This window comes from Triticum aestivum, chromosome 2A (assembly GCF_018294505.1).
Source record: "Triticum aestivum cultivar Chinese Spring chromosome 2A, IWGSC CS RefSeq v2.1, whole genome shotgun sequence".
Taxonomy (NCBI): Eukaryota; Viridiplantae; Streptophyta; class Magnoliopsida; order Poales; family Poaceae; genus Triticum; species Triticum aestivum.
The window spans coordinates 378,104,279-378,118,461 of record NC_057797.1 but is presented as its reverse complement, the minus strand read 5'-3'; the positions used below and the strand labels follow the sequence as shown (position 1 = coordinate 378,118,461).

At 45.1% G+C, this 14,183-nt stretch overlaps 1 protein-coding gene across 1 annotated transcript; it reads right to left on the bottom strand.

Moving 5' to 3' along the window:
• Window positions 1–2,448: 2,448 nt before the first annotated feature.
• On the bottom strand, window positions 2,449–5,634 carry LOC123188716 (MD-2-related lipid-recognition protein ROSY1). The gene is made up of 4 exons (XM_044600949.1): window positions 5,378–5,634; window positions 5,154–5,255; window positions 3,000–3,157; window positions 2,449–2,832 (listed from the first exon to the last, which is right to left on the bottom strand). Exons 1-4 carry the CDS (start codon window positions 5,475–5,477, stop codon window positions 2,725–2,727), a joined length of 468 nt encoding a protein of 155 aa, XP_044456884.1. The 5' UTR covers window positions 5,478–5,634; the 3' UTR covers window positions 2,449–2,724.
• Between the last annotated feature and the right edge of the window lie 8,549 nt (window positions 5,635–14,183).

Below are 14,183 nucleotides of genomic sequence, written 5' to 3'. Positions count from 1 at the left end.
CTATATATTTAGCAATACCCGGCGGCCAACATGGAGAAGGGGAAGATGGTTGTCTGTGCCACCCCACAGCGTGCGGAACCCAGCAAGAGGGATAGGGTGTGGGCATGCTGGACTCCCCCTAGCACGGGCGCGACCAAGCTTAACATCGATGGCAGTTTCATTGCAGCCACAGGAGCAGCAGGCGGAGGTATGATCCTTCGAGATGACAGAGGGGATATCGTCTTCAACGCATGCAAAGAAATCCGCACATGTGATAGCACGCCGGAGGCGGAGTTCTTAGCTTGTAGAGAAGGCCTAGACCTTGCTCTACATAGGACCACGATGCCTATCATTGTGGAGTTAGATAACGCGGAGGCGGTGGCGATGCTCACAGCACCAACGGCAGATAGATCACAGCACCACGCTCTCGTTGGAGAGATTAAGAACTTAGCACGCTGTCACGCTAGAGATCTTGTATTCATGCAGTGTAGCTGATGGCAGAATACCACGAGTCATGAGTTGGCCATGTATGGCCGTAGTACCCCACGTACGGCAGTATGGTTCGCAGGAGGACCGAACTGTCGGGGTGGCCCCTGGCGCTCCTGCTTGCGTTGCCGATGCGGGCCGATGGAGCACCTTCACGCGCAGCGCGACGGGGCAGCCGCGACGCGAGGTGCCCATCTATGCGCGGCCGGGGGCAGCCCCTGGTGCTCCTGCTCACGCGGTGTTGACACCAGATTTTGGCATGGTCGAAAACATAATTAAGAAGGCCTCAAATGGAAAAGTGCTCGAAGTGAGAAAGTTTCGTATCGTCAAAAGAAGGAAATTTAATATTTCGGCCATAGCCATCCGGTCTCATCTCTAAGGTCGAAGTTGTGTTCGAAGTACTGAGATTTTGTATTCAGAACACTATTTGGCTGATTACACCCCCAAGATTGCCTCATATGAGAAAAACTTTCTACATGAATTGTGTTCGTCTCGTCAAAACAGTCGATTTGGATATAAAAACGTCTAAATTGGAGTTCATATGCAAAAGTTAGAGCCAAAACAGTGTGCTGCAAAAGTCTGCCCTGTAAGTTCCGGGCAACTTCCGGGGAGGTTTCGGGCTAAACCGAAAGTTTGCACGCGGTGCGCCCCGAAAACTGGAGTTTTAATATTATTTGCAAATTTGCGGGCCCGAATTCAACCTCAAGATGACCTCAGATGAAAAAGTGATCAACTAAAGAGTTCCTTCATTGCAAGATCTACAACTTTGCTTTTGAAACCATCGTGATCCGAAGTCGTATGAGACCTGTAGATTCAGTAAAAAAGAGCTACTTGATATAATTTGATCCCGGAAGTTCCGACCCTCATAGTCCGAGTTGGGGTAACTTTATAGTCCGAGTTAGGGTAACTTTTGATGATTTGGACGTGATTTGAGTCATTTTCTTGTACGGCAAGTCCAGCCGCCTCATATATATGTAAGGAGTGACGGCCGATTGAACAACACACAACTGAACAAATCAATCTACTACTTTTACCTTTACTTCTATCTTCTCCCTCATATCTTCTTTCTCATTCTTCGTTCGTTCTTCTAGTTGCACGGCGGCGAACCTCGAGGCCCTAGGGGCGATCAGGTTGACCTAGGGAAACCCATAGCCGCCGCGTGCCCTGACAGGGTCCCTCCCGGGCATGTGGGGTTTCGGGTTTTCAAAAACGCCCGCCGGATTGCTTGCATACCGCGCTTTCGGACGGGTCTCCTTCGACGTGAGCTGCGGTGTATCACCCTCGGCATTGGAGGTACACAATGACGTGTTCGTGTGCGAACCCACAGCCAATGCGGGCGGAGCAACTCCATGTGTGGCACGACACGGGGCAGCTACGGCAGGGGCGCGCTGCTCTTGTTCCCGGATCCACGGCCGCCTGGCCTCGTCACCGGCAACGACACCATGAGTGGTAGGGGAGGAAGAGGGAGAGGAAGAGAGAGCGGTGGGGCGGGATGGATAAGAGACGAGGGGGTGGGATGCGTTCGCAACGACGCACAGTTTCTCCAAACAAAAAAAAACGCTAACGTGGATAGCCTCATTGCTCTAAGATCGATTCGTAATTTGCAGACTCTAGAGGGGCTTTTTTGTAAAAAGTTTGTGAGCTCCTAGCAACCCCTGGATCTAAGATCCGACGGTTCCCGAAAGTCTATATCACCGTATCATCTAAGTATATTTTCCCCACATCTAAGCTCCAATAAATAATGCAGCAAAAAAAAAAGCACAAACATAGTGGACATCAGGTAGAAGTCCTAGACACACCCTTAAGGATTATATTACATACTGAATGCATCTCTAACAAAATAAGCCCCCTCTCTCCAAACAACCACCCCAACCCATGTTGTACTGGGACATAAATTTTTCAACGCTCTTGCCCGTGGCCACATGCAAACTTGAAACAATCTGAGTGTTCAGTCGCCTGGTACTGCAACAACCGACATAATTCTTGAAGAAGACAACATAAAATGTACTACTAGTAACTAATACAGAATTTTCTCTGAGCGCCCAGAGCTGATGTTCTCAGAAACTAACACGGTTCCATGTCTCATTACACCAGATTTTCATTTTATTGTGATGTTCAACTCTTGATAAAAACTTCTTAGTCGAACACAAAGTGTTGCGGCACCGACGAGTGTTACACAGAAAACATATACTAGGATAAAGAGGTTTCTAGAGTTACAATCCACAAGTGTGTAGTTCCGCATGCAACCCGTGCATGCCTTCAACTCAAGGCAACCGGCGCAAGGAAGCCAATGTTGAACCCGAAGGAGATGCAGCTCAATTCCTCATCGTGCTTTCCGAGCATCTTCATCTGAATGGTGTAAGAACCCTGCCACAGAGCAAAATGACCGCGTGTCGGTCAAAAAAAATCGGAGGACAACTGATACAAACAATTCGATGAACATCTGTCATGCCCTGGGCTCAAATGCCCAGTAATGAGAAAATATGCACATCATAATTCAGAAACAGAAGTAAATGTGCTGAACGAAATCTTACTGGTGGAGTGATTGATGGTAAGGTTTGCGAGTGAGATAGCTCAAAATCAGAAGTTGCCGGGCATTGGGTCTTCGTACAGATGTCATCCGTTTCAGAGTAAACATTGAAGATCCAATATTTAACATCAATAACCAGCTTCCCCTCGGTGATGTTTTTATCTGCACACAAGGACATGGAAAGACATTAAAAACAATAATTCTACATGGGGAAGGACAATAAACAAAACATGTGCTGTCAATTTGACTCATGATAAGATAAGCACCATAACCTTACGATTTTAACTGGAGAGTAGAGAACCATTCATAGCTCATATGGTAAACATATACACCCTCTGTAACTAAATGTAAGATGTTTTTGCAGTTCAAAGTAAAGGCAATGATTATCAGGATTGGGGAGTTCCTAAAGGTTCCATCCAACAGGCAAATTAGAGATCTATGGAGTAAGAAGCACATACGACTGGCCACTTACAAAACACGTTAAGAATCCCATTTGAAGTAGGGAAAGTTGGCATGAATCAGAACATGATTCTCAATGTTTGAATGGCATGACCAAATATTCCTTGCATCACATACAGACCCTCACAATGCATGAGATGGAATTCTGATTTGGTGTCGCAAAAGGATGATCACTAGATGATCTCAGTCGCCATATGCTGAACTCAATCAGTCACTTTCCACATGTGAATGCTAAGGCAGGCAACACGAACATAACTCAATTAAACAGACTATTAGCCAATGCTTGCCAGAATCAATTGACTAGTAGAACCAGTAGCAACGTTCTTGCTGCACACTACTCAAAGCTGCAATTTACCTTTTGCAGTAAAGGTAAGATTAAGCTGCTCTTAAGTTTGCACTATTCTGGTACAGCGATAAATGACCATTTTGTATGCTGGCCAGCACATTACAGGACTCAGCAAAGTACAGAGACTCAATAACTTCTGCGAGAACCAGTAAAAAGGGAATAAAAGACTTAATGGATCAATATATAGCCATACAATGTGTAGTAAAAACGGAATAAAAGACAGATAATGTGTACATATAGTTATATTATCTGCAGTACTAATAGGCAAGAGCCAACTGCCATGCCTTTTCCAATGAATTATATATCTAGAGCCAACTACTCATATTAAGAAATCTTCCATCCTTGAGAAATATTCATGCCAAGGACTCTTGGTTCTGTACATGGGCAAATAGTTTCTCAGACGAAGTTTTAAGAGATTATCGCTAGCTAAGGGTTATATATCTAGAGCCAACTAATCATTATAAGAAATCTTCCATCCTTGAAAAATATTCATGCCAAGGACTCTTGGTTCTGTACATGGGAAAATAGTTTCTCAGACTAAGTTTTAAGAGATTATCGCCAGCTAAGGGTTATATATCTAGAGCCAACTACTCATTATAAGAAATCTTCCATCCTTGAAAAATATTCATGTCAAGGACTCTTTGGTTCTGTACATGGGAAAATAGTTTCTCAGACGAAGTTTTAAGAGATTATCGCCAGCTAAGGGGCTATAATTCTACAGACTGCTGTCGCGCATAAACTACAAATGGTGGCACCGACTGAAGAACTTCACAGATTTTCAAAGAAGTATTCCCTCCAAACTTTGTACTAAATCAGCGACAATTAATATGGATCGGAGGGAGTAGTAATTTTCTGAAATACAGCCTCTTAACAGCAATGGATCATATAAGTCACACAAAGCAAAGCACCCATTTGCTAAAGCTCATAGCAAGAGACTTCACCCATCACAATTTCACAGCCACAATGCAAGAAAGCAAAGCAGAAAAATCCCAATCTTAAATAAACACAAAGCAAGCTAAATAATTTTATTTATTTATTCATAGCTAGAGACTTCACCGATCACAACTTCACAGCCACAAGGCTAGAAAGCAAAGCAGGAAAAACCCGATCTTAAATATACACAAAGCAAGCGAAATAATTTTATTTATTTATTTTAGAGAAGAAACTATGTCCCAATAACCGCACACAAAGTTAGCCCATAACATTTAAGTTCAGATATACTACAAAGCTTAACTCCCGATTGGTAATTTCTTCCAGAGCCCTAACTAGTGGACCAGATACATGGCAGAACAAAGTAGGCAAACACGCAAGGAAATAAAAGCATACATAAATTACGCCCAGAGAGAGGTTTACCTGTTGTAGCGGAGATCTTGAAGGTGGCCGGCACGCCGCGCTCGACCGGATCAGGCACGATCTCCACGCCGCTCACCTTCACCGGGTAGTTTTTGCCCTTATCTGCAAACCACAGCAGCAGCAACAGAAGTTAGCAAATCCACACGAAATCTCCACCTCCGGGAACCCCAAGTGGCTGTAAAAGACGAGATTTTCGGGGGCAGAACTCCTGGGCTGCTACTTACTGCAGTACTCGACATCGGTGACGGCGTAGGCTGCCGGGAGGGGGAGGAGGAGGAGGAGACAGACGGCTGCGGCGGCGAGGAGGCTCTGCTTGGTCGCCATGGTCGTGGGGTTGGACTTGGAGAGTTGGGGGACTTGTTTGTGAGGCGAGAGGTTTTCCTGGCCTGGTTTTATAAAATAAGTCGAGAGGGGATAAAGAGAGTTCGTGTCAGTTTTCCTTCTTCTCGCGTGTTCGTTTTGGCTTTGTAAGATTGGTCGGCTGGCGACACTGACGCGTGGAGCCAGAATATTGACAGCCTTAGTTAATTCCGAGGAGGATTGTGATTATCGAAGCAGTTGTAGCACGGATGGTTCCTTGGCGAAACTTTTTATTCATAGAGTACTTTTTATTGCAAGATGATCATCCTACATCCGGTCAAGCTGGACCGGATCAGGCACGTCACCTTTGCATCACTTGTTAGAGCAAGTATAATAAAAATGAATTAGCGGGCTATAAAAAATAAACTAGTATATTTCTGTTTAGTTGGAGGAAAGAGAAAAGGAGAGAGAAGGTAAACGGGCTCTTCGTGAAGAGCCAGCTCTAGTACGTGCTCCTAGGCATTTTGTAAGAATGAAAGGTGGGCCACATAATAAAAAAGTAGTACACTCTTTTGATCTACTATTATACATGTTGACTATAAGATGGGCTGTAGATGACATGGCACTGGCTTATAGCCAGCAGCTGGCTATACTATTAATCATGCTCTTATACTCCCTCCTTCCATCTATATAGGGCCTAATGCGGTTTTCGAGGCTAACTTTGATCGAATACTAAAGCAATAATATATGACATGCAACTTACACAAAGCACACCGTTAAATTCGTGTGTGAAAGGAGCTTTCAATGATATAATTTTCACATTGTGCATGTCATGTACTATTAATCTTGTCAATAGTCAAAGGCGGTCCTAAAAACACATTAGTCCCTATATAGATAGGAGGGAGTAGTAGTTAACAATCAAAGTCTTAATTGTCATTGCTATGAAACCAACCCTGGCAAATGACCCGCACATCTAGCCTATCGATGTACAACTCCTCCTTTTTTCAACAAGTGGCAAAAGGGAGCAAGAAGACACGAGGATCTACTCATCCGAAGAAGAAGCAGAGCTAGAACAGTTTAGGGAAACAGATCCAGCAGGAGCAGAAACAGAAGACTTTGCAGCAGAGCTTCCAGCTTTGGCTTCAGGAGCAGAGCGAGTTGTTTTTCCTTCAGTGTCATGTGTTTCAGCTTTGTAAACAGGAGTAGCTTATGTGTCACTGACAACATCATAGGGGGTGAGAAACAGTAGATCAATTGAGGAGGATCTCTGTGGCAGCACTGGGGTAGTCCTTCGTGTGCGAGGAACCTCAGACATGTCAAGATGGTCATAATCTTTCTTGATGCCCTTGGCATGAAACTGCTTTCTGGTGTAATGCTTTCGAAGATGAACCCAGGAGCGATTCTTCTTTTCCTTCGCCAAAAGTAGCACTTGACGATCTATACTGTGTAGAAGGTTTATCTTGTAGCCAAGTGAACTTTCTCTTTTCTGTCCAATTTGATATGCCTTTCATGTTTTTGCTGAGTCCGAAGACAAGCACTACAAAATATGCTCTATTCAGTAATTGAAACATGGTGACGAAACGTGAAACATCGTCGAAGATCATTTTCTATGACGGTCCACCGTCACGAGGTTTTTGTAACGCCCCGAGACCGATGTGCCACGTGTCCTTCAGTTATTCGCTGTGGTTGACTTGTCATTGCTTGTGTGTCATGCATTGCATATCATGTCATCATGTGCATTTCATTTGCATACGTATTCGTCTCATGCATTCAAGCTTTTTCCTCGTTGTCCGTTTTGCATTCCGGCACTTCGTTCTCCTCCGGTGGTCATTTCTACCTTCTTTTCATGTGTGGGGGTTAAACATTTCCTGATTGGACCGAGACTTGCGAAGCGGTCTTGGTTTACTACCGGTAGACCGTCTGTCAAGTTTCGTGCCATTTGGACTTCGTTTGATACTCCAACGGTTAACCGAGGGACCGAAAAGGCCTCGTGTGTGTTGCAGCCCAACACCCTTCCAAAGTGGCCCAAAACCCACTTAAACCTCCTCCATCATCTCGGTCGTTCGATCACGATCGCGTGGCCGGAAACCGCACCTCATTTGGACTCTCCTAACTCCCTCTACCTATAAATATGTGCACCCCGTTCATTTTCGCGGACGAAACCCTAGTCTCCTTCCTCCTCCAGCCGCCGGACGTGTCCGGCCGGGCCGGACACGTCCGCCCCGCTTCCCTCCGCCATTCCTCGCCCGCCACGTGGCACCCCGACATCGCGCCACCGCCGTGGCCCGCGGAAGCCCGCGGCCGGCCCTCCTCCGCGCCGACCGGGCCCAAGCCCCGCGCCTCCAGCCCGCGCGACTCCGCGCCGCCCGCCGAGGCGACCCGCCGCCGCCGCCATATGTGCCGCCGCTGCCCGCCAGGTGCTCGCCGGCCACCGCGGCACCTGCCGGAGCTCCGGCCCGCGCCGCAGCCGGCCATCGCCGCCGCCTTGGCGTGCGCCTCCCGCGGCCGCCGCCCTGCTCGCCGGACCCCGCCGCGCCCCGATCCGGTCGCCGGCCGCCGGATCCGGCCACCCCATCCTCCCACTGGCGGCTGCTTCTTCTTCCCCGACAAATCCGGCCGGTTACAGTGTCTCCGTCCGTGCCTCGGTTCGCGTGCCGGATGAACCCTAGATCTGGAGGTCTATTTTTTTCACTAAGTCCCCGAGTTTTCCACGTTTCATATGGCCATGTTCATCGTGCCGTAACTCCGCATTCGTAGCTCCGATTCATGCATATAGCATATCAAAATGTTCGACTCAGAGAGTACATCATTTCATGTCATTGCATCATTTTCATTTGAGTTCATATTGATACCCGAAATGCTGTTAAAAGAGTGCTACTTGAGTTATTTGTCAGATCTGCTGCTCCATTTAGATATTTGTCATTTTTGCCATGATTATTGTGTGCATGATATGCCCATGAGCTCTACATATGTTTTGTTAAGGGTTTTGCCATCTTTCCAGAGGTGTAACCCATGTATTTTTGTGATGTGTGTGGTGTCTAGCACAAGCTTGCAAAGTGAGGCACTTGGTAATGCTGATTTCAGGGACTTAGCATTTCCACTAAGTCCTTGAGCTGTTTATCTCATTATGCCATATGTTCATGTTGTTTCCTAGTGATCCGTGCCTCTTTTGAGGATGATTAGTAAGGTTGTTTTGTTAATCTTGTAGTGCTCTATCCATCCATGTCTTTGTTTGCAATTATGGAGCACCCTAGCTTGAGTCAATCGAGCTCTACTTTTGCTACTTCATGAATCTGGGCAGATTGTCTACTTGTTAGCGATTTTGCCGAGGATGTTGTAGTTGATCCGTGCATGCTATGCTATTGCTCTTGCCATGTCTAGCTTGTATTTTGTGTATTCTTGATGGGTGTATGCTTAGCTTGTCATGACTTGCTCCGTAGTGAGTGCATCGAGCTTGTAAACATGCCTACTTGATATCTGTTTCAGCATGCTTCAGTTTTCACTAAGTCTGAGAACTGATTATGTTTTTGCCATGTTCACATGCTTGCAATTGTATTTTCTGATCCCTTTTGGCTCAAGGTCACTAAGGGACTTTTGTTAAGCTCTTTGAGTAGCTCCATGTCATGCTTTACTTTGCCATGTTCAGGTCCTGTAGCATATAGTTTTCATGTTTCGAAGAGTGCTATCTGATCTGAAATTTCAGACAAGTGTTAATTTCACTAAGTCTGAGATCTGTTTACCATATGCATTTTTGCCATGCTTGTTTGAACCTGTTAATGTATGAATTGGCCGTAGCTCAGTGCTAGACTTTTGTTAAGCACCATGAATGCATCCCTTCCATGTATTTTGTTGCCATGTTTGAGTGTTGTAGCATGTTCATCTCGTTGCATTTAGATGGCTACTTGCTGTATATCGCAGACCGGTGCCATATTTGAACTGCTTGCCATTTCCAAACCGTAACTCCGATTCCGGTGATCTTTATATTGTTTTCAAGCAATTTCATCTCACCTTTCCAGTGGAACACTTGGATTTCCAAGTTGAGGCCAGGTTCAAGCATTCCTTTGTAAATCATGCATATGCATCGCATCCCGCATCTCGCATATCATATCATGTTCTTGTGTTGGTTGTTTACTATGATGTGTGCTTCTTTCTGGTGTTTGCTTCTTCGGGTTGGTTCCGGTAATGTCGCGTTTGTGAGGACTCGTTCGTCTACGTCCGTTTGTCTTCTTCATGGACCCGTTCTTCTTCCTTGCGGGATTTCAGGCAAGATGACCATACCCTCGAAATCACTTCTATCTTTGCTTGCTTAGTTGCTCGCTCTTTTGCTATGCCTATGCTGCGATATCTACCACTTGCTTATCATGCCTCCCATATTGTTGAACCAAGCCTCTAACCCACCTTGTCCTAGCAAACCGTTGATTGGCTATGTTACTGCTTTGCTCAGCCCCTCTTATAGCGTTGTTAGTTGCAGGTGAAGATTGAAGTTTTGTTCCTTGTTGGAACATGGAGATGTCGTTCCTGGTTGGAACATGTTTACTTGTTGGGATATCACAATATATCTTATTTAATTAATGCATCTATATACTTGGTAAAGGGTGGAAGGCTCGGCCTTATGCCTGGTGTTTTGTTTCTCTCTTGCCGCCCTAGTTTCCGTCATATCGGTGTTATGTTCCCGGATTTTGCGTTCCTTACGCGGTTGGGTTATAATGGGAACCCCTTGACAATTCGCCTTGAATAAAACTCCTCCAGCAAGGCCCAACATTGGTTTTACCATTTGCCACCTAGCCTTTTCTTTTCCTTGAGTCGGCCGGCTCAAGGGTCATCTTATTTTAACCCCCCCCCCCGGGCCAGTGCTTCTCTAAGTGTTGGTCCAACTGAGCGATGTCCGAGGCTACCAGGGGCAACTCTGGGCTGGCTTACCCGACGTCTTGCTCATCCGGTGTGCCCTGAGAATGAGATATGTGCAGCTCCTATCGGGATTTGTCGGCACATCTGGGTGGCTTTGCTGGTCTTGTTTTACCATTGTCGAAATGTCTTGTAACCGGGATTCCGAGTCTGATCGGGTCTTCCTGCTAGAAGGTCTATTCCTTCGTTGACCGTGAGAGCTTGTCATGGGCTAAGTTGGGACACCCATGCAGGGTTTTGAACTTTCGAAAGCCGTGCCCGCGGTTATGGGCAGATGGGAATTTGTTAACGCCCGGTTGTAGAAAACCTGAAGTTGACCTTAATTAAAATGTATCAACCGTGTGTGTAACCGTGATGGTCTCTTTCCGGCGGAGTCCGGGAAGTGAACACGGTGTTGGAGTTATGCTTGACGTAGGTTGTTTTAGGATCACTTCTTGATCATACTTTTATCGACCGTGTTTTGCCTTCCCTTCTTGCTCTCATTTCCGTATGTTAGCCCATACATGCTAGTTGCTTGCTGCAGCTCCACCTCATACCTTTACGTTACCCATAAGCTTAAATAGTCTTGATCGCGAGGGTGCGAGATTGCTGAGTCCCCGTGGCTCACAGATTACTTCCAAAACCAGCTTGCAGGTGCCGATGAGCCCGTGTAGACGACGCAACCAAGCTCAGGAGGATCTCGATGAAGATCTTGTCCTTTGTGGTGTTTCGTTCTAGTTGATCAGTAGTGGAGCCCAGTTGGGGTCGATTGGGGACTTTGTCGCATTTGGGGTTCTTCTTTTATTTTGGTTCCGTAGTCGGACCCTGATTGTATTTGGATGTTGTAATGCTTTATTCATGTAATTGTTTGAAGTGGCGATTGTAAGCCAACTATGTATCTTTTCCCCTATTGTATTACATGGGTTGTTTGCGAAGATTACCTCACTTGCGACATTGCTTTCAATGCGGTTATGCCTCTAAGTCGTGCTTCGACACGTGGGAGATATAGCCGCATCGAGGGCGTTACAGTTTTTCCCTCGGGGTAGCTTCTACTTGTGATAGGCATTGGGATTTCCCCGAAGAGGAAGGGTGATGTAGTATAGTACCCAATAGTATTTCCCTCAGTTAAGAACCAAGGTTTATCGAACCAGTAGAAGACTTACACAAACAAATATAAATGGTACTTGCTGATGTCTACTATACAACCTTCTTCTTGTAGACGTTGTTGGGCCTCAAAGTGCAGAGGTTTGTAGGACAGTAGCAAATTTCCCTCAAGTGGATGACCTAAGGTTTATCAATCCGTAGAAGGCATAGGATGAAGATGGTCTCTCTCAAGCAACCCTGCAACCAAATAACAAAGAGTCTCTTGTGTCCCCAACACACCCAATACAATGGTAAATTGTATAGGTGCACTAGTTCGGCGAAGAGATGGTGATACAAGTGGTATATGGATGGTAGATAAAGGTTTTTGTAATCTGAAAATATAAAAACAGCAAGGTAACTAATGATAAAAGTGAGCACAAACGGTATTGCAATGCGTTGAAACAAGGCCTAGGGTTCATACTTTCGCTAGTGCAAGTTCCCTCAACAATAATAATATAATTGGATCATATAACTATCCCTCAACATGCAACAAAGAGTCACTCCAAAGTCACTAATAGCAGAGAACGAACGAAGAGATTATGGTAGGGTACGAAACCACCTCAAAGTTATTCTTTCCAATCAATCCGTTGGGCTATTCCTATAAGTGTCACAAACAGCCCTAGAGTTCGTACTAGAATAACACCTTAAAACACAAATCAACCAAAACCCTAATGTCACCTAGATACTCCAATGTCACCTCAAGTATCCGTGGGTATGGTTATACGATATGCATCACACAATCTCAGATTCATCTATTCAACCAAGACATAGAACCTCAAAGAGTGCCCCAAAGTTCCTACCGGAGAATCACGACGAAAATGTGTGCCAACCCCTATGCATAGGTTCATGGGCGGAACCCGCAAGTTGATCACCAAAACATACATCAAGTGAATCACGTGGTATCCCATTGTCACCACAGATACGCACGGCAAGACATACATCAAGTGTTCTAAAATCTTTAAAGACTCAATCCGATAAGATTACTTCAAGGGGAAAACTCAATTCATTACAAGAGAGTAGAGGGGGAGGAGAAACATAAGATCCGACTATAATAGCAAAGCTCGCGATGCATCAAGATCGTGCCAAATCAAGAACACGAGAGAGAGAGATCAAACACATAGCTACTGGTACATACCCTCAGCCCCGAGGGAGAACTACTCCCTTCTCGTCATGGAGAGCGTCGGGGTGATGAAGATGGCCACCGGAGAAGGATTCCCCCTCTGGCAGGGTGCTGGAATGGGTCTACATTGGCTTTCGGTGGCTACGGAGGCTTCTAGCGGTGGAACTCCCGATCTATTGTGTTCCCGGATGTTTTTAGGGTATATGGAGATATATAGGCAGAAGAAGTGCGTCAGGGGAGCCACGAGGGGCCCACGAGGGTGGAGGGCGCGCCCAAGGGGGGGTGGGCGCGCCCCCCTGCCTCGTGGCTTCCTCGTTGCTTCCCTTACATGGACTCCAAGTCTCCCGCGTTGCTTTCCTTCCAAAAATAAGTTCTGTGAAGTTTCAAGTCAATTGGACTCCGTTTAATTTTCCTTTTCTGCGATACTCTAAAACAAGGAAAAAGCAGAAACTGACACTGGGCTCTAGGTTAATAGGTTAGTCCCAAAAATCATATAAAATAGCATATAAAGGCATATAAAACATCCAAGGTTGATAATATAATAGCATGTAACAATCAAAAATTATAGATACGTTGGAGACGTATCAGCATCCCCAAGCTTAATTCCTGCTCGTCCTCGAGTGGGTAAATGATAAAAATAGAATTTTTGATGCGGAGTGCTACTTGGCATAATTTCAATGTAATTCTTCTTAATTGTGGCATGAATATTCAGATCCGAAAGATTCAAGACAAAAGTTCATATTGTCATAAAAATGATGATACTTCAAGCATACTAACAAAGCAATTATGTCTTCTCAAAATAACATGGCTAAAGAAAGTTATCCCTACAAAATCATATAGTCTGGCTATGCTCTATCTTCACCGCACAAAATATTTAAATCATGCACAACCCCGATGACAAGCCAAGCAATTGTTTCATACTTTTGAAATTCTCAAAACTTTTTCAATCTTCGCGCAATACATGAGCGTGAGCCATGGATATAGCACTATAGGTGGAACAGAGTGGTGGTTGTGGAGAAGACAAAAAGGGAGAAGATAGTCTCACATCAACTAGGCGTATCAACGGGCTATGGAGATGCCCATCAATAGATATCAATGTGAGTGAGTAGGGATTGCCATGCAACGGATGCACTAAAGCTATAAGTATATGAAAGCTCAAAAAGAAACTAAGTGGGTGTGCATCCAACTTGCTTGCTCATGAAGACCTAGGGCCATTTGAGGAAGCCCATCATTAGAATATACAAGCCAAGTTCTATAATGAAAGATTCCCACTAGTATATGAAAGTGACAACATAGGAGACTCTCTATCATGAAGATCATGGTGCTACTTTGAAGCACAAGTGTGGTAAAAGGATAGTAGCATTGCACCTTATCTCTTTTTCTCTTATTTTATTATTATTATTATTTCTTATTTGTTTGGGCCTTCTCTTTTTTATGGCCTCTTTTCTATTTTTTTTATTTGGGCTTCTTTGGCCTCTTTTATTTATTTATTTTCGTCCGGAGTCTCGTCCCGACTTGTGGGGGGATCATAGTCTCCATCATCCTTTCCTCACTGGGACAATGCTCTAATAATGATGATCATC

Bases quoted from the DNA above. Each gene is read 5' to 3' on its own strand.
- LOC123188716 (XM_044600949.1), bottom strand. From the start codon at position 5,477: ATGGCGACCAAGCAGAGCCTCCTCGCCGCCGCAGCCGTCTGTCTCCTC. The intron at 5,256-5,377 runs GTAAGTAGCAGC...TGTGGTTTGCAG, and splicing joins CACCGATGTCGAGTACTGCA to ATAAGGGCAAAAACTACCCG. The intron at 2,833-2,999 runs GTAAGATTTCGT...GCTCTGTGGCAG, and splicing joins TACCATCAATCACTCCACCA to GGTTCTTACACCATTCAGAT.